A 20,034-nucleotide genomic window follows, 5' to 3' on the forward strand; every position below is an offset into this window, starting at 1 on the left:
ATTAAAAACCACAAATAAGATTTTTCTTTTTTCAAGATGGATTTTGAGAGTTGGAGTTTGTCGATTTAAAACTATAGTTCAGAAAACCAGACTGCTACCTTATCTCAGACATGAAGAGTCCTGTGGCTGCAAAGTGTCTGTTCATGACCAGTGCATTGAGCATAAAGACACAACATCTATTCCATGAGGTAAACAAGTTTAAGTGCTAAGAGTCTGAATGGCCAAAGCATATCTGGTTAAGGTAAAGAGCAGTGATTTTGCTGATTTTTAGGATAGTACTGTAACATACCTCCAAATCCCCAATGGCACCAGCACCATGGCTAATGCAGCTAATGAGTATGTAATCAGCATTTCATTACCTCTGTTATTACTCTATAACTGAAAAATCAGAAAAAACATTAAAATAAACCTATTTTGTACAACCTTCAATGCACTGAATGTGTGAGCAGCAGCTGTAGACTTTAAAAAGTGAGAAAGACGTGACGGTGAATTGCTTCTTGCATCTGTTGCCAAAATCCAAGGTAGAATTCAGAGGATGTCAAGACGCCCACTGACTCTTTTCTTCCTCCTACACCTTGTTTCACAAAGCACAAAGTCCCAAAGCCACGAAAAGGTTTCTCGAAGAAGAGGACTGTAACCATAGAAGTGCTCACTGTTTGCATTTCCCAGTGAGCAATTTGAGGACGTCTGGCCGTCAGCTGGAATCCAGACAGTCAATGCAGCGCCATGCACCGTTCTGTCTGGAGAAGCAATTGTTTGCATGGGGCAGCAGCTCACCGAACGAAATTCTAGGTGCCTTTCCGTTTAAGTGAAAGGGCAGATAGAAAGAGCTGGGGCCTCGCCTTTTTAACTCTACAAAGAGCTGCTGTAGCAGCATCGCTTCCTCAAATGTGTTTTATTTGGAGCTGTAGGAAAAGCTTCAGGTTGTGGTTTACATGTCAATCAAAATTAGGAATGCGGTTTGAGAGTCCCACTTTGTGCTGCGTGCCCGGTCACAGGGCTGCATTCAGGTCGGTCTTCAGACCTCACACTCCTAGCGGGCTGCTCTGCTCGAACAAAGAGGCCTTTCACATTGACCTTGACACACGGCCACCCCGTCACCACAGGAACCGACGCAGAGGAATCCACCCCGACTCTCCGATATCAATCTCTCTTTACCTTTTGGATAAATGGTTCCATCCAGGCTGGAGTGAGGCTAATGCACATCATATGGCTCTGGTTTTGTCCAGAACATGTGTGCCCATGAAACCACTTTTGTGCATGTATTGTTTTTTTGAGACAACAAAAAACACATTGGGCAATAAAAAACAATTTATTCTCGTCAACAAAACATGTTTTTCCTTTTTTTTTTTTTTTTGGTTCATCTTTTTTCACAACTGCAAAGCCTGAAAAAACGAGTTCAGGCATTAAATTGCAAATATTTTTTAAACAAAATAAGAGTCTTTGAATTTACACGTTCTTCTTAAGAAAACAAATACAGATCTGTACATCAAACTTTTTTTTTTCTTTACACAAAGCACACCGTTTCAAAATGTACAATCTTATTTCACATTTTATACATAAAAACAAATATCACTTTGCTACATTTAAAACTCTGCGGCTCCTCGTACTCGAGAAGACGCTCTGAACACTTCTCCGTCGTGTCCGGCCTCGGCGACGTGCCGCGTTGCAACACTTTCCATCTCCGTACTCCAAGAGTCACAGGACAGCCAAGAGAAGTCTGGGACAGTCCCATCAGTCTCTCTTCTCTTTCCTTGGCTTGAACTTTCATTATAGCTCTTCTCCAAAATAAAATAAAAAAAAACTTGCAATGCTTCCAAATGTGGGCAGCTAAATCAGTCAGTTTCCACATGGCACGGGTTGGTCCCCTGCAGCTGCGCCTCGTGATACAACCGCAGGAAGTCTTTGTAGCGAGGAGCACAACCCATCCAGGCCTCCCCAAACCTCACCGTCCCAGTGAAAAGGAACTCGCCCTCTCCAGACTTCACCCCACACTGCAGGGGCATCTTTATGTTGCCTGTCCAGCTCCGTACCCTCACGCCCCCGGACACAAAGACATGGGTCTTCTGTCTGTAAAGGTGGCTGATCTCCACGGAGACCGATGCGTGGTCCTCCTCCGGACCCACCGTCTTAATGGTGCCTCGTGCCACTGCAGGAAGGCAGAGGAAATGCGTCACGAAACTGGCTTTACTTGCCGATCTGTGACTGGCCCGAAATCATTAAAAGCATGTCTAATCTTTAGAGAAACTGATAAAAATTGTCCTCAAAGCTTAGATTGGTGCAGCCACACTTACAAATTGGACGTAGAACTTACCAAAGTCATTAGTGCAGACTGCTAGGAGCATCTCGGCATCAGAGCAGGGCTGACAGGGCGCTAAGTGGATAAAGAAACAGGCTAGGTAAGTTCATGCTCAGCAGAGCGCTCCAAAAGAAACAGACAAATGATTCCTTTAGCATTTCCTTTCAGGGTGCAGGCCAAGACAAACACATCCTAATGAACGCTTTAAAAAAGTAAATAAATCAGCAAATTCTAACTGCACAACTAAAGGAATCAGATTCATCATCACAATATTAATATGTGCAATATCACAATCAATATATTTCAACTGTTTTGCAAGCAAATTCTCCAGGGAAGTAATACAGGGATTCTTGACGTTTACATTTGACACATATAGATATTTAGCAGAGATGCTGAAGCTCACAGAGTAGAAGGGGCTTGAAATGTTTTTTTGTTTTTCTAAAGGTGGAATCATTTGATATCATCATGGCAACGCTTGACAGTATAACAATCACATATTTTCCAGATATTGTGCAGCCTTACTGCCTGACACATACATCAAAAATCAAACAAACTGAATTATGCACGCCTGTCTGTATGTTTAATGCTCACAGGGCCTGTTCTGTTAGTGACCCCCGTCCCCAACGCTGCGTGACAAACACAGACCAGACCAACAGAATGAGCAGTGCCGAAAGACGGGGCGTGTTCTGTATCATAACTACTTAACTTTAAGAGTGAGAAACAGCTGTTTTGTAAATGCCTCACATTACAAAAAAGGTCCACACATAGGAAAGATCTGATTGAAACAAAACTGTCTGCAGGGGAAAAAAGTCTTCTGCTAACTCCAGAAGGTTTTACATCAGGAGAAAAAGCAATAAATGGATGTAAAGCTCAGTTGTCTCAGGTGGTTTTTAGTGGCAGGGTGGTAAACTGAGTGAGGAGGAAACTGGTGTTGGCAGTCAGAACGGTGGACTGTGGTGCAGCAGCAGTGCCTGTCAGTCCAGAAATTGAGGAGGATGACTAACTCTGTTAACCCAGGTGGATCTTCTCTGCTGGAAATCACCCAGCTTCACTGGCGGCACATAAATATTCATCAAGTATTGGTTTAAAAAAAAAAAAAAAAAAAAACAAAAACAGAAAAAAGTATTCTAAGAAAGTAGATGTGCTTTCATTGTCTCCATTTTCAATGTTTGAGTCTATTCTCAGTTTGATTCTTTTTCTTTTTTTGAACGACTGGAGGAGCGAACGGCAATAATGTCAGCTGGAGCAGAAACTCGAGGCGCCACCACGTCACCGGAGATCAAAGGTCAAACAGCCACAAGTCTTGATGGCTCGCTAACAGCTGGACAGACGGTGGACTTCAAGAGAGCAGACCTCGCCCAGCGCCTCGGAGTGGAGCGCACGCTCGCTTTGAAGTGAGTGCCGAGGATCTGCCGCGGCATCAGGCGCGGCCGCGAGCCGGGGCCCAGGACCGGGGTGTGTTTGCTTTCCTGCAGAGCAGAGCCGAGGCGAGCAGAGCGGAGCTCACATGTGAAACATGAAACACAACCACAGGAATGGGCCAAGAGCCGAGTCAGCGTCTCCTTCTGGCCCCGTTCGCTCTGATCAGAACCACTTCATAGGAGCAGAGAGCGGAGGAGGATGGGAGGGGTGCAAAAGCACATTAGAGTCCCTGCAACATCTGGGACCAGATGCATTCCACGGTAATGGAGCAAAACTTGCTAATACCACTCAGAAGCGACAAAAACCACTTCAAATAGACAAGGGGGAGACAGGGGAGATGCATGGAGGGGAACGGAATGAAAAGAAAAATATTATAATGATAAATAGACATGAAGGAAGCAGAGGTAGGAAATGGTCAACGGCGAGGGAGGGACGGAAAGAAAAGAGTAGAGGCCAAACGAGTCTATATGGTCCTCAAAGTTTCCTCCCAACATCTGGTTGGAGATGCATTCCAGCATGTTGGTGAGCAACCCAATCCCAGCACAGCGTGTCGGAGGGAGGAAGACGAGAGGAGAGAGGAGGAAGAAATACGGCGAAGACGATGAGAAGAAGCGAAGGAGCAATCAATCTGCCCACTCAGGCTTCGCATGACACGAGACCACTGTCTTTGTGAATCACCCCAGTGCTATCTCATGCCACATTATAGCCCAGATCCCGCTGCAGCGGAGAGCCAAGCGCACTAATGCGGTCAAACCCACTGCAGAGCGTCCCCTCCGCCTCTTAACCCCACGCCGTGCCAAGCGGTGACGCAGGATTTGGAAACGTGAAGCCGGAGAGCCGTAAAAACACATGTGGCTCCGACGCTGCTCGTGTTTTGCTTTAGGTGGAAAAAACAACAGTTGTGCGCAGCTTGAAACTGTGCAGATCTGGCAGGTACGCAGCATGAAAATATATGGCTGTTTTTCATTGGAAGGCCTGTGTTTGGCTGTGCCCCTTTCCACACACACACACACACACACAGGCCATCCAGAAAAAAAAACAAAAGAAAAAACAAGAATTACAGCTTGCAGCAGAGTATTTCAGAGTCAGATCAACGGTGCTGTTGTGAAACAACCAGAGGGCTGACATTTGATCAAAACATGGCCAGGTTTTTATCTTGTTCTTTCTTTTTTTTTTTCTTCCCAAAACTAAAAGAGAAACTGAGTTTGGCTCGAGTTCACTGTTGAGTGAATGATTAGTGTCAAACCCAATAAAGTTTTTCACCAGCAGATGGCTGCATTTAGTGCAGGGTGCGCACCACAGAGACTAAGGAAACAAGCAGACGTGGGCCAGTGTGAGATTGTGTGATGACTTTCAGTAAAAATACCATAAGTTTGTTGGTATTTACACAAACCTAACAACTTTCACTCAGAAACAGAATAATTATTCTAACCTCTGCTGAAATAAAAAAAACCACCACATTTTGATGCATCAGTTTTCAACTGATCATTGCACTGAAGATATTTCTGTTGCTTTGCTCTTTATAGAGTAACACAAGCTAATATTAAATGCTAAGTAGCATGTTGAAGTAGCTAACCTGAGGTCCTGCTAGCTTGCAGACTGTAGTTTTAAAACACTGTTGACTTATTAAGAAACAGAAGTTTCAACACTGTCTGTCTGGAAATATTTCTAAAAAGTAAAGTTTCTCTTTCTTGCAAAAAAAAAAAAAAGTGTAGCAGTAGGTGTGGGAGGGGCAGCGTTGCAGTGCACTATGCTATACATAGGGATAATTCAGGTTACTTCAGCATCCCATTTTGGGACTCCTACCACTATATGATGGAAACTTTTAAGAGGAAACTTGAACTTTTTAAATCTATAGTATAACTTAATAGTGGACATTTCCAAGTTTCCAAACTTTTAGTACAGTAAAAGTTCACCACAACTGCTGCAGCACAGAAGCAACGTCAAGCTACACCTTACCACCAGGTGACTGCGCCTCCGCCCTCAGCCTGTCGCTGACCAGCTCGTACTGGAAGGCCGTAATCCTCCGGCTGATGTCCGTGTGCGGGACGGCCTCGATGAAGAGCGCCCCCTCTCGGATGCTGAAGCAGTGCACCTTGCCCTCCGCCTGGTCCTGTTCGCGCAGCAGCAGCCGCAGCTTGCCGTTGCGGTCCAGGTAGATGTTTGTCCCCGTGGAGTCCTTGGAGGGTTTGATGCAGACGGAGAGGCGGGCGGCGGCGGGCGACAAGGTGTTGGGCCGCAGGTTGACGATGATGGCTCCGGTCGGGTAGAGCCACTCCAGAGAGCCCTGTGAGCAGCGCAAGTACACCTGCTCCACGTCCCTGGTGTGGCCTTCATGGGTCAGCCCACTACAGGTGACAGGAAGGGTTAGAAGTGAGCATTGGGGAAAACCATGGTTTCATCTAAACTGATTTTCTGTCTGGGTTGAGCTCAGAAAACAAGCTCTCCCTTCATCCAGACTGTAAGGACACTGCACCACATTCCTTCTGAAGCATTAAGGCTGTGCGCAAGACTGGCTGCATGACCAGTCACGAGCCAAAGCAGCCGACATGACCTCAGCTCAAACACACTCCCCATACCACACTGTTCTGCCCTGAGCTCTGGCAAAACGCACCACTGGCAGGATGCCTTTGGGAAGAGCTTGGAAGCAGAAGTGGATGAATGGAGGGGACACGGGGGCTTCTGGGGAGACAACGGCAGCAGCAACAGTAGCTGGGCCTGCTGCATGCAAGTGCAAATGCCAGTCACGCACCAAACCTCCCCTTGGTTTCAAACCACCAACAAAGAGAGTGGAAGAGACTTGTCCGGGCAGCACTTCGGACTCTGGCGCCAGCACGACCAAATCGCTCCCTCCACAACTTAATGCCTGGTCAGGGGTTTGAAAACTCCAGTGTGTCAGTCATTCCCGTGGCAAAGCCAGAGGCAGGAAGCCATCGGCAGACACATGCCAAGCTTGTGGTTTAACTCTGGGGGGAGAAACGCCCAGTATGCTGAAAAGGAGACGCTGAAATTCAAATTTGCCATAGATCTGAAGCAACCCAAGGCACATGCTGAGCAGATGCAGCTGAAGCCCGATAACCAGGCTCACCTCAGCACGCCTCTAATTAAGTCCTATCTTAGTTCATCACTTCTGCTTGCAATTAAAGGAGATTAGGCAAGCATCTCACTAATGAACAACAGATTATTGGTTGGAGGCTGAAAGCATGGCCTACCCCTCCTGCTTGGTGGATAAAAAAAAAACATTCAAAGTGCAAAAAAAAACAAAAAGAAAATCTGCAGATGTTGCAAGGGAGGTGAAATTTCCAGTGCACAGTAAAGTCAACCTTCTTCAGTGCCATGATACATCAAGTAAAGACTGAAGATTTACCATACTGCAAAACAAATTTAAAAAATGTCTTGGATCCAAATATATATATGTACAATCAGGATAAGATGTAATATTTAAAAATCCAAGTATCATTCTGCAAACTTGTTACAAGTGAAAGCTCGTGACATTTCACAATAAGAGCACAAATCATATTGCATTTGTAAATACAAGCTTAAATAAATTATTAGTGTAAACAAAATAGAGTTCCAAATCTGTTGAGTCCAGTTGCATATTAACCGCGAACTATTATTCGTGGTTGATATGGCCAAAGTGAATCTTTTCACTGCGACGTCTTTTGAGTTTCGGTCAGTCATTTTCAAACTGCCGCCAGCAACTCGCTTTCTTTCACTGCAGCCGCTTGAAATTTAGCATTTTCAGGTGTGATTTCATTCAGAATAAAGTGAGAGAGCCTCACCTGCCCTTCCAGCTGCACTGGTCGCTTGAGTACTGGCAGAGAGAAATCCGGCAGAGAAGGAGGAGAGGCAGAAATGAGGCCAGCATCAGGGAGAGCATGTTTATCTCGCCTCACTTTGCCTCTTTTCTCGACTGAAACTATGGGAAAGTCCACCGCCGTCTGTCCGGCCGCATAGTGTTTCCATGTGCCCCGCTCCGCTTCGTCCGCTCTCAGAGGTCTCTCGTTTTTGTTCCCCGAAGTTTCAGAGACATGAAGTCTCTTTTCTTACGTGTACGGACCGCTCCTTGTGTTCGGGTCTCCGCTCACTGTGAACTGGTTTCGGCTCGGTCTCCGGCTCAGCAGCCCTGATTGCTCTCCACGTCACACCCCGTTCGCTCAATCAGCTGCGTTCAGGCGCTCAGTTCGGGCTCGGACATACTAACTTCATGGAACAAAACGACTCTTTTTGAAAACTGATTCATTACCACAGGTGGGTAGAGTAACATTTTATTCAAGGGTGTCTTTGCTTAAGAATATTTCGTACTCAAGCAGATTGTATTTGGTGAAAGAGGAGTTAAGTCGGGTTTTTAGAGGAATCAGACGAAAATATAAAATTATTTTTTACATTAGTTTTTAAAACAATATGTAAAACTAAAAACATCTTCACAAAATGACAAATTAAGCCACAGAAATCCCACTAGTTCCCAGTAAATAAAGCTTTTAAATCCGTATGAATCATCTCTTAACACAGTGTACATTTATTTCACTTACAAATACTGTGGATTCAGGTGTGAATCTGCTTTATACCCTCTAAAAAGCAAAGGGACCACCAGACAGAAGATAATAGAAAAATAAACTTACAGAGATGTCAGTGAAATGTTTAAAGCTTGGAATATCTTTTTATAATCTACCACTGCTTTAGACTTCTCCATAACCTATCAGATGTGATCCTTTATTTTCATGATGTTGTTTGTTTGCTGATGTTCTCTAACAAACTTCTGAAACTTTCAAGGAACAGCTGTATCCACAACAAGATTGAGCCAAACACAAGTACACTTAATTTACTAATTAGGTAATTATGAAGACAACTGGATACAGTGGATGCTATTCATTTTTTTATTATTACTTTATGAGCACAGAAGGTTGTATGCACCAAGACACTTTTTCATTATATTGTTAAAAGGTGTGACACAATTCAAAGGTTATGAATGCCAATAAATAAAAGATCTTACCAAGTACTTACCAGTGAAAAGGGTTGCTTTTTCTGAAGAAACTTAACTGTCCTTAAATATTAATTTTAAAGTGATAAACTTATTTTATTTACACAAATCAAGAGATTGAAAAAACATTCCTACTGCTATGTCAATTGAGCAAGCAACCAAAGTAAAAAGTTGTAGTTGGCCATTTGTTTTTAAAGGTTTTTCACAATGTTTTTTTTTAGATGTTTGCAGGATTTTGTGATTTAACTTTACTTCCTCCTCTCTATTTTTGAGAACCTTATGAATCCATATATCTACAAAACCTAAAGAGCTTGAAAAGAAAGCGTGACACAAATTGCACATAAACATCCAAATAAATCCAGACAGTAGCAGCCATGTTTATTCTTCCGGGTAGCCTAAGTTACAGACAAGTTGTAGATTTTGAAATCAGTTGAACCGTATTACTGGTAGCACCTGCCTGTCTTGACTTTGCCAGTAATAATAGTCATGTTTTCTTTTGGTATAGGTTCCTGACGCATATCTTACTCAACCAGGCATAAACTGGTTGTGTGCTTTAAGGCCTGTTGATGATGTCATCTGTGTAAAGGGTGGATTCGTCAAAACATCTTTAGTTCGCTGAGTAATGAAACGAAATGGTCAATATAATGATACATATAGTGATAATTTGGATAAATTTGACCTTTGAAATCTTATATTCAGTGGTAAGTTTTCTTGGTTTGTACACAACCTTATAAATTCACTTACTAGATGCCTTTGATACTTGTTTACTTCAGCTTGGCTTTACTGTAAGACTTTCTTTCTACTCATCAGCAAGACACATGTCTTAAAGATTTTTTATTTAATTTTTTCTCTATCAAGTTTTGAATTTATTTTGGAAATACAGCCTGGAGATACATTGCTGTTTAAAGCTAATTCAATATTCAAATGTAAAAGTACTTCAGTGGTCCCAAAGGGAAATTAAATAAAGGAAAGAAGCTATCTGTAATCTATCCCTACAAGGAAATGCTCATTTTTAGGTTGAGCTGGAACTTGTTCCTCAAGTTATTCATAAAACTATCAAGTTCTCAAAAGAATTCCTCTGTCCTTCCTGGTTTAAGGTTTCCTTTTATGGAAAAGGTCTAATTGCATCTCCAGCACTGTAGATGATATTGATTACATGCTTGCTTCAAGCTCAGAGTCTACATAGAGCTCCCTTGTATTTCAAAATGTCACTTTCTGAATGAAGTCAGATGGATTACAAATGTATAATAAATGAACAATTTGATCAATTGCATTAATCAAGGGTGAAAAGTTATCCAAATTCACCTCAACTGGTTGCACCCTCCTAGGCAGTGACGACTGCCTTAAAACACGTGTCATTTGCATCACTGTGGAGGAGTTTTGGCCCCTTTCGACCTTGCAGAATTACTTTATTTCAGCCACATTGCTTGGCCGGCATAAGGCCACCCACGCGACAAGATCTCAATCAGATTTAAGTCTGCGCTTTGACTAGGTCACTCTAAAATCTTCCTCTTTTTTTTGTTTTATCTTTTGTGGACAGGCAGACTGTGGCGGACTCGCTTTGCTGCACAAACTGATGGCTGGACATTCCTCTGTATGGATTTTATGTGTTAGTGATTAACGGGTTGTTCAAACTACTCAGGGCATTAGATATATAAAAGATTGGACATGTTACCTTTAGAGGATTCGATATTCTTCTCCGACTGTTTGATATGGATTTGAGCTGAAAATGGAATAGTATTAGTGTGGGTTTGTTGTGACAGCCGCCGTCATGTCAAAATAAATGGACCAAAGACGTATGTGAAAACACAGAATGACAGTCGCAAAAACATGAGGGAACGACGTTTGTTTTTTTGTGGGGGGGTTTCTGCAAACACTCATTTGCAGTTTAGTGGGATTCAGAAAACCACAGAGCTCAAACACTGAAAAATCCCTGTCGGCTCTATGGTCAAGCGGTAATTTTCCTGGGATATTTCGTGAAATCATCCAATCATCATGAGCGAGCAACTCTAAACAACTGATGTACAGCTCAATAAAATTAGTCGCAGTAGGTCCAATGAATCTGAAACTAAAACACCTTAAAGCTAAGTTTCGGAGTGAAACAAGAGCTGCAGGGACTTGCAGAGCAGCGGGGTCCGTTACTGGCCGCATCAGTAAACATGGATGGCTCATAAATCATGTCGTGAATCCTGTGCAATGATTTCTAATGAACAACTTGTTTTTTTTTTTTTGTTTTTTTTTTCTTTTGCGTGGATGACATGTGGCCTGGGAAAGAAACCTGTCTGACAAGGAAAACCAGAGCATTTTGTAACTGCTACTTATCTGCTCCAGTTTCTTAGAACATGAAATTAGTCGTGGCTCGTTGGTGTCAACACTGCTGACCCGACATGCAGGATACGAGCCCAGGCTTGGTCCACATGCCCACCGGAGAGTCGGGAAAAAAAAAAAAGAACAAAACTCAGATGGATCTTCAGATAGGCTTTTAATTTGACTGTGAGGTTTCGTATGCGATAAAAATCACACAAACCCTCCACTGTTTTCTAGACACTGAGCAAAGCCTTATTTGTGTAATTTGGATTAGGATTTTGGCTTTAGGAGTGTTTGCTGTGGATTCTTTGTTGTCTTTGCCAAATTGCAAGTTGTCTGGGAAGTTTCTTGATGAAGAAAAAAAAAAAAACAGAACCGCAATACGTGTCCAGGCAGGTGAAACAAGCATCCATCACAATGACACCTGCAGAGTTTCACAGAAGCTACACAAGCATCAGTCTTCTAGTTGTTTACTGTATTAACTCAAGCTAAGCATAACTTCTCCTTCTTACATGACATGTCAGGTTTCGCGTACAGAGGTCATAAATAAAACATAAATATTTGTCAAATATTCTGAAGCTATTCAGCATTTTGAACTATTTTCAGATTTTGTCACAAAAAAGAAAAACACTTTAATTTTTACTAGGGATATTTAGCAGTAAATCAACACAAAGTAGCACCCCATTATTAATTAGAAGGAAAATAGAATTCTTTAAAAAAAACATTTAAAATTAAGAATATATATTTTTTTAAAAGTGCATTTGTGTCTTTTTTCAACTCTTTTGTTCATCACCTCAAAATGGAAGAAGCATGGCACAACTGGAAACCGTTAAAGAAATGGCCATCCACCTGAGCTGGCAGACAGGGAAAGGAGATAATCAGTCAGAGAAGCAACATAAAGGCCCATGGTAACTCTGGAGGAGCTGCAGAAAGTCCCAGCTCAGGTTGGGGAATCTGTTGGCAGGATTACTATCTGTTTTGCGCTCCTCTAATCTGGCCTTTATTGAAAGTAAACTGTGGCCCGATCCACGGTTGCTCCTGTTTTTTTCCTCTCACCCTTCGTGGAGATGGTGATTCAAAAGGCCCAAAATGACTTTTTGTTGTTGTTTTTTACAAGTTTGAGTGATAATTTCTCCCTGATTTAATAATGTGGACAGTGACAACTTGTCTTTTGTGAAAAAGCTGATGTGTCAGCCCAACTTCTAACCCCAAACGCACCATACGTCTCATTATGTACAACCATAGTGGCATATTACACGTTCTGCAACAGACTTCACTTGTGCATTGTTGTTCGCCATTCTTTATTTCTTGTACGTATTGCTAGAGTCAAATAGAGGCACATGTCCCATACTCCATGTCTAGCGCCGCTTACAGGTCTGGAGAAGTAAAAATAGAGTTTTGTGCTCTTCTCTGTGGCTCCCTGTGGATGAAAACTGTCATGAAAAATGTCTTGTAAGGTATCAGGTGTTGTTGAAAATGGCAAATGGTTTTAGAAAAAAAGGGTGGACTAGTCCAAGTCCTGGTCTTGATCTGGCTCAGCTTAAACTATTTTGAAAAGAAGGATGTGCAAAACTTTCGGTCTGCAGACATGTTCAGATGCAAACCGCAGCAGCGAAGGTGATTCTACAAAGCACTGATTTACTAAGCCTGAATACAAATTCATGCTACACTTTATTTGTAAAAAAAAACAAAAAACAAAAAACATTTTAAAACAATTTCACAAGGCATACATTAACATGTAGAAGTTCCTGTCTGCCAGAAAAAGGAGGTAAACGGGGCACGAATACTTTTGCGATGCACTGTATATGCATGCTGTATTTAGATGACTGCCGCTTCACTGCTTTCCAAAACATTGCAAAATAAATATTTGGGTTTTAAGCTGTCAGCCAGACAAAACATGCTGTTTCAAAATGTCACCACTGGCCCTGGAGAATTGTGCCGAGCATTGTCTCATTTTTCAACATTTCAAAGCCAAAGCGAATGATCAGAAACTGTGAGAAATAAGTCAGCGCACCATGGGAGCAACGCGATGTGCACCTTCCCGACGACCTGCTCTGTGGGAGCAAAACTTACACAACCAGGGTAACTGCTCCTCTTTTTCCCAGAGGAGAAGATTGAACTCGCCTTGTTGTTGCAGTTGCTGCCAGTGTTCATTATTTTCTCATCACAGCTTAAAGGAAGCAGGTTCAGCTCTCACTCTCCACCTGTTAGGAGTCTCGCTGGGGGGTTGGGGGGGGGGGGGTGTCAAGGGGTGAGGGGGTGGGGGGGGATCAAGCTTCATTTAGGATGTCAACGAAACGATAGCCACCCTGTTGGATTGAAACTTTATGGAGGATATTTACCAGAGAGGCACAGAGGTGGAGTCTAAGGCAAAGGATTAAGAGTTTTCTAGGTATGCAGCTGGGCAGAGAGAGGCAGAGTGAAGTGGAAGAAGTTGGGGATGGGGGAGGTGACTAAAATTTCTAGGGGGGAAGGGGATTGTGTTTTTTCAGTCAGCCCTGTTGTCCCAAGCTCTTGCTGAGTGTGACTTATGCCCAGAGTTTGCCCCCAGGTGGAAAAGCAGTCGTAAAGTAGATAGATGCTGACAAAACACGATTTTTATGTGCTTGTCTTCTCTGTCCTTTCTGCCCCCAACTTTTACTTTTTTTTTTTTTTCCTTGTAACTGGCACATTGGAAGAACAAGAAAACAAGCAAAGGGGCTTGCTTTTCGTTGAAAACACAAACAGCACTTCTTATTTTACAACAGCGGCATTTCACTGTTTTCTTTCTTTGGACGGATCTGATTTTTCGACAGCCCTTCTGTCAGTGCTCAGGGAGCCAGTTTGCTGCTCTTCTTGAAAGCCAGCTACGGCCCGTTTCATTATAGTCGACAGGTCGGTCCGACACCACGCTTTAAACTCCATCCACACAAGTACGTCAGATGTGTTGTGGTATGCAAAAACAGATTGGAAGGTGATGATACCATCAAGCAGACGTCTGCATGTCATCAGCCCTCCCTGGCATCTTTCCAGGGTGTCAGAATCGCAGCTGAGCTAAAACCTGTCACATTCTTCTCAGTAAACAGGAACTGTTTCGTTTTGAGGCGCCGTTCGTACCTGAGGGGAAGGCATGGAGTCTGCATCTCGTCAGAAACTTTGCACGGCGATATCTTTCCCCTTGTTTGAACGAAAATGTAGGTCGCCGTGCCTTTACCATCCGCGGTGGTCAGCACTTGTCAGCAGGGAAACGTGTGGGCGGAAAGTGACATATTTGGAGAATGCAGCAACTGGCACATCTTACTGTGAATTCTTCGAAGTTTTTGCAAGCCAGCAGAGACAACGCTTGTCTTTTGTTTCGGCCTTGATGGTGATCTTAAGCTGCGAGAGAAAGAACAGAACATGCTGAAGTATGGAGAGAGAGAGAGGGAGAGAGAGAGAGAGCAGAGATGGAAAATGTTGCTCTTTACAATATCTGCAAAAGGCCACGGATACCGTGTGATTAGATAGGGTCAAGGCCTGGGCCAAGTAAATTCCTAATCCCTCTGAGAGGTTCTCTCCGTTCTTATTATCAGCACATTTATTTGGCAATCTCTGAAGAAACTTCAGCAGTCAGGCATCTTATAAGATATTGGGGTCGCGGGTCATTCTGGATTGGCGATCATTCGGCTAGGACCTTATGAAGAGGGAAGCACAATAACAGTGACTTTTACTCTGCTCTGTATGCAGATTTTTCCAAGGTTTCTGAATACGTCCTGGTCACTTTTAGGTTTATCCTCCAGCATACATCCAAGACCTCACAAAAGCAAGAAAAACAGAAGAACGAGGATTAAAATCTGATTTCCTTCAAGGAGAGCAGTTGAAACACAGAATGTGATTTCCGCTCTCCAGATTAGACTCGGTGATCGGATTCTCAAGGCTTCCTCTGGCCCACGGCCCTCCTTCTCCTTCATGCCCTGGTGACCCAAAGGTTTCCGTGATGGGTGTGCTCCTTCTGTGATTCGCTCACTGAGTCCAGGATGCTAGGCACAAAAAGTATCAACCATTGCTCCTGCTGATGTTAGGTGACAGGCATGATAGACTCAAGAGAGCGTGGGGGTGGGAGGGAAGAAGTGAAGGCTGCTTCCTTTGTTATGTCCAAAATTCCTTGGCTTGTGTGAGGAGATCAGCTCTGCAGACAACATAAAAAATATATACTGTTTACATACAACTATGCGTGTTATAACCACTAGTGTTGCTTTTGCCATTAAGATAGATGGGAAGTTTTTATATTCTCTTCTCTTCATTTCTTGGGTTTTATGCAACATTTGTGTGGTTATGGAAGAATGGACATTGAGTAGCTATTTTCTTATTGCAATTTTCTAACTCAAGAAGATCTACACAAATCAATCTAACTAGTTGAAAGGCATGTTCTCCTGACTTTGAATAGTATCTAAAAGAAATGAGTCAGGCATTGAAAACATAATTTATGATGCTGTTGAACTGAAGTGTGTTTAGTTTAATTTAATTGAGTAGGAGTGGATATGAATGCAAGCCTGGTTTAATTTCTGATCATGATTACACTCCCATTTGATAAAAAAAAAAAAACTCATACTTTTGCAAACAGGGGTCATAAATAAAACACAAATATTTATCAAATATTCTTAAACGATTACAATTTTAAAACAGCACAGAAAACCTACGTCAAACCAACTCCTCCTTCGATTTGAAATTCAGCCGGAGATGATTGGGAGAAATCCCACTCAGAGTACTGGACAGAGATGATAATTGAGTCCATTTGCATACGAATGTATAGATCAGGCCAGATTAACACATAGCCACAATGCATTGAATCTACAGTAACGTGTTGCAAAGACAAATGATAGTGGATTTTGCTGGTGCATTTTTATGCATGTACCATAATTTTAAAGCAAGGCCTAACATTGTCGGAAATGGCCAGAAACAGCCGCTAGCGCTAAACCACACAGCTGGTGAACAAATCTGAACTAAACCGACACCAGATCGGCTCAAGAATTTAGACAGAATATAAACATTTTACTCCTTTTTCGGGAACATAACCTTTTCCTGCTTGTGAGAACCCTGAATCTGCCAGCCCTAATGGAAACCAAAAACTTATGCATGCTAACTTCCCATCCAAGTTTCTGAACACTTTCAGATGTCAAAGATCATGGCGGCTTAGATGATGAACTCCACAGTTAATGCAGCTTCACCTCCTCAAAAAAGAAGATTCTCTCACAAAGATTAACTGTGATCAAAACCAGGGGGGGCTCAAAACCGGCACACTCGCAAACGTAAGAAACAAAAGCAAAATATTTACACGTCATAATCTCTTCCCCTTCAGGCAGAGACGCATACAACACAAACAATGCTGCTGAAGTTCATTAATCAATGCAAAGGCAAATACTGAATTTGTTTGTTTTAAATGAATAACATCGTCGTGTTAATTACTGGAGATTACTCAATAAGCATAAGCAAGCCTGTGGATAATCTCTGATAGTCACGAGAACTTTTGCTAGGCTACTTACAGCTAACGGTGCGTCTGTATTTTAAGATGGCATCAGTGATGATTCACTGTCATTACTGAGAGGTTTACTCAAGTGAATAATCTTAATGTTTTCTGTCCAACAGCTCAACTCTGTTCGCATTGAGAAGCTCACAAGAGGAGAAAGAATGAGCGGAGGGGAAGCAGCAGAGAACAGTTGGGGCATTGTGATAAAAAAACATGTTGAGTTTTACATCGGCACATGGTTTGCCTTAAGAAACAGTCAACAATTATTCAGATTTCAGCATGAACTGTAAGCGCGGCAGCCATCTGAGGAAATTCGGATACAGCAGAGTCCTTATGAAGCGGTGACACAATGAGCTCTTTAACGTCCTCCGGCTCTTGATGGCTTTCTCTTTGCTTCAAATAAGAGCTGGTGACGTTCTGCACAGACAATGACAATACCATCATTTGGTGAATCACAAGCTGGTTGCAGGTGTGGTTGAAGTGGTTGAAAATACAACAAAGAAGTAAACGTAGGTCAAAAGTAGGAGCAACAAATTGAACCGTTCCTCATTTTGACACCATAACATGACAAGTTTCAATGAATTTTGTGCGAAAGAAAAACACAAAGTAGCACAAATATGTGATGTGACAGTTATGTATGGTTTCAAGATTTAGTATTCCGGTTGTTTGTCACAAAATTGAACCTATAATCAGACTAAACTGGAGTCCGTTCTACAAAATGAGAATAAAAAATAAGTAATAATTATGTCCAACTTCACAATCAGTTGTTTTTGTTGTGATCTCTAAGATAAAATCCTAACAAAATGTGAAAGTTTGCATGACAAAAGTTTGAAAACATTGAACATGATTGTTGAGAACATGCAGAAACTCTATGTAGAAAGTCGCATGCCAGGATTCAAACCCAGGACCTTTTTTGCTTTAATACAGCAGTGCTATGAACAGACTAACTAGAAAATATATTCACTTAAATTCAATCATATTTATTTCACTGGTTCTATTATGGCTGTTGCAGATGTTCCACGCCACTCCTTCAAAGTTAAAACCCTAGCAGGTCTTTTAAAAAGGAAATGCCATCTACCAAAACCGACAGAGTGAAAAGGTAACGCACACTCAGCAGACATGCTGGGCGATATTTCCCCAGACTTTAGCACATATTATTTTAACTTTTCAAGAGGAGAGCAAGTTGGTTGTCTCAGGGTATGAAACATATTGGCTTTCAATAAATGTTATTTCTTGGTGTGATCTTAAAGGGTTGTCTTTCTGCTGATGTAGTTCACCATAAAATAATACTAAAATACTGGAGCTTGGTTGTGCAATTCTTCAGGCTGTTGCTAAATACTGAAAAAGATCTGTTGGTGTCTTTAATGGAAAAACAATACAGACATGCTGCGACAAGAAGAATGATGCTCTGAAAAAAAAAACCCACAAACCTACACCAACTCAAAAATAACCTGTTAGGGCTGTATGTTCTTACTTATTCATCTTGAAGGTTTGTCAGGCTATCTGCCAACAGAGCCTGTGGTGAAACTAGTCCTTTTTTTAAAAATAAAAAAAAAGCACAAAAGGGGAAATAGGTTGCATGAAAAAGATTGTTTTCCATTTGCTGGCATGTCCAGAAGGAGGTTTCAGGGGGACATTCACCTATAAGAACACAGAACAAGTTTGTTGTTACGTAAACAATGCAGTTTTAACACAATGCAGGGTTTAAGTTTAGCCAAATCAAGAGAATCAAGAGAATTAATCTCCCTGACTTGACCTGCATGGAGATGAAAGTCTTTGATGGACCGATAGACACATTGCTGAGAGATCACTGCAAGTGGGCATGGTGGTATTACTGTGAACTGTGGTGGTTTTGCTCAGCTGAAGTAGCTCAGCATCTGCAGCGCGCGCACACACACACCTACACACACACACTTACACACACAAACAAACACCTGTAGAACGGCAGGGATGAATCAGCGACTGGTTGGGCCAGTTTGTGTATCTGACGCACAAACCTACAACACTCCCACCTCCTCTGCACACACAGCTGGCACACTCCGCACACGCTCCCTGAGTCACATGATCCAGTTTCTAGACACGCTTCAGCAGGTCATGTGTGACACTGGAAGATTTGGACATGTTTAAAGATTCTCCACTCAAGACTAGTTTATTTTACTGTTATTAGTTTTGTTGCAGATCTTGAACACATTAGAAAAGATTAAAATGCTGTAAGTCCTGCAAAAAAAATAATTTACGGCCCAACATATTTTCTCAATTTTTCTTTGTCGTCATCATTAAATATCTCGCAGACGACTCAAGTTAAACACAAAAATCAATTTTTGGATGAAAAATTCACATAAGAATATAACTTGAAGCAGGTTAAAGGCTTTTAAAATCAAGACATAATTCCCCTAATTCAAATAAATGCAAGAAAGAAAAAGTTATTGCCCTCTATTAGTCTAAAGGGGTTATAAAACACTGTCTAATCACAGTGAGAGCCACAATCAGCAAACAGAGAACACATGAAATAGTGCTGAGGCTTCCCAGGGGTGGCTGAACTACCAAAATTACAACAGGAGGGCATTAAAGACTCATCCAGAAGGTCACAACAGAACCCAGAACAAGATCTACAGCCCTGCAGACCTCACTAGTCTCATTTAATGCTGCTGTTGATGTTGATGGAGAAGGAGAGTGGGAGAAAGAGACTTCTGAGACAAAAACCTCAGCTGGCCAAAAATAGCTCAAAATTCTGTCTCACATTGGCCATAAAAAATTACTTTTGGGAAACAATTAGTGGCTGACGGATGCGCAACAGAACACACAGTTGACAAAAGGTGTGCAACCTGTTGGATTTGCTCTAAATAGCTTTTCAGAAACTGAACATCACATGGTTAATCAAACATGTGTGGTGGTCTGTTGGTCTGAAGCTAAGCTTCTTTGAAGCTTAGCTTCAAAGAAGCTAAGCTTTGCTTAGCTTCTTTGCTACCTTTGGATATTGATAACTTGCTGCTATGGCTGTAATTATGAACTCTACTGAAAAATCCTGAAGGAGAAGATCCAACTATCACCTTAAACGTAAGCACATTTGAGTTACGCAGCATGACAACGATCCAAGGCACGCCAGCAAGTCCAACTCAGAAATTTTGGTTTTTAAGTGACCTATTTAAAGTACAAACTTCCCAACAGCAGATGTTTGTCTAAGATGAAAATGTTTTTCATGACTTTTAACAAAAACAGAAGAAATCTTGTAAGGGCTAAATACTTCTTCACAGTATTGTGCATGTCATTTACATCTGCTTCCCTTTTGCATTAATCAGAGTTTATACAGCAACAGACACCTGCTAATATCCGCGAGATGTCATCATGACGAGACACACGTCTGTGCAGGTGAATCATAAAACCAGCTGCGGCAGGTGCTACAGCCGCCAGACATGAGTTGCAGACACACAAAGATGCAGCTGACTGAAGAATTATGTAGAGGCGCAACATTCGTCAACTTCCACATCTGTGTAAAAATCAAACGGATTGCTCATAAACAAGTAATTACAGCTGTGATTT

At 42.1% G+C, this 20,034-nt stretch overlaps 1 protein-coding gene across 1 annotated transcript; it reads right to left on the reverse strand.

The window, feature by feature from the left end:
- Window positions 1-1,293: 1,293 nt before the first annotated feature.
- Window positions 1,294-7,818, reverse strand: metrnla (meteorin like, glial cell differentiation regulator a). The gene is made up of 4 exons (XM_015000447.2): window positions 7,504-7,818; window positions 5,681-6,069; window positions 2,315-2,374; window positions 1,294-2,149 (listed from the first exon to the last, which is right to left on the reverse strand). Exons 1-4 carry the CDS (start codon window positions 7,599-7,601, stop codon window positions 1,836-1,838), a joined length of 861 nt encoding a protein of 286 aa, XP_014855933.1. The 5' UTR covers window positions 7,602-7,818; the 3' UTR covers window positions 1,294-1,835.
- Window positions 7,819-20,034: the final 12,216 nt, after the last annotated feature.

This window comes from Poecilia mexicana, unplaced genomic scaffold (assembly GCF_051168715.1).
Source record: "Poecilia mexicana isolate PSO_F unplaced genomic scaffold, ASM5116871v1 scaffold_8, whole genome shotgun sequence".
NCBI classification, from domain to species: domain Eukaryota; kingdom Metazoa; phylum Chordata; class Actinopteri; order Cyprinodontiformes; family Poeciliidae; genus Poecilia; species Poecilia mexicana.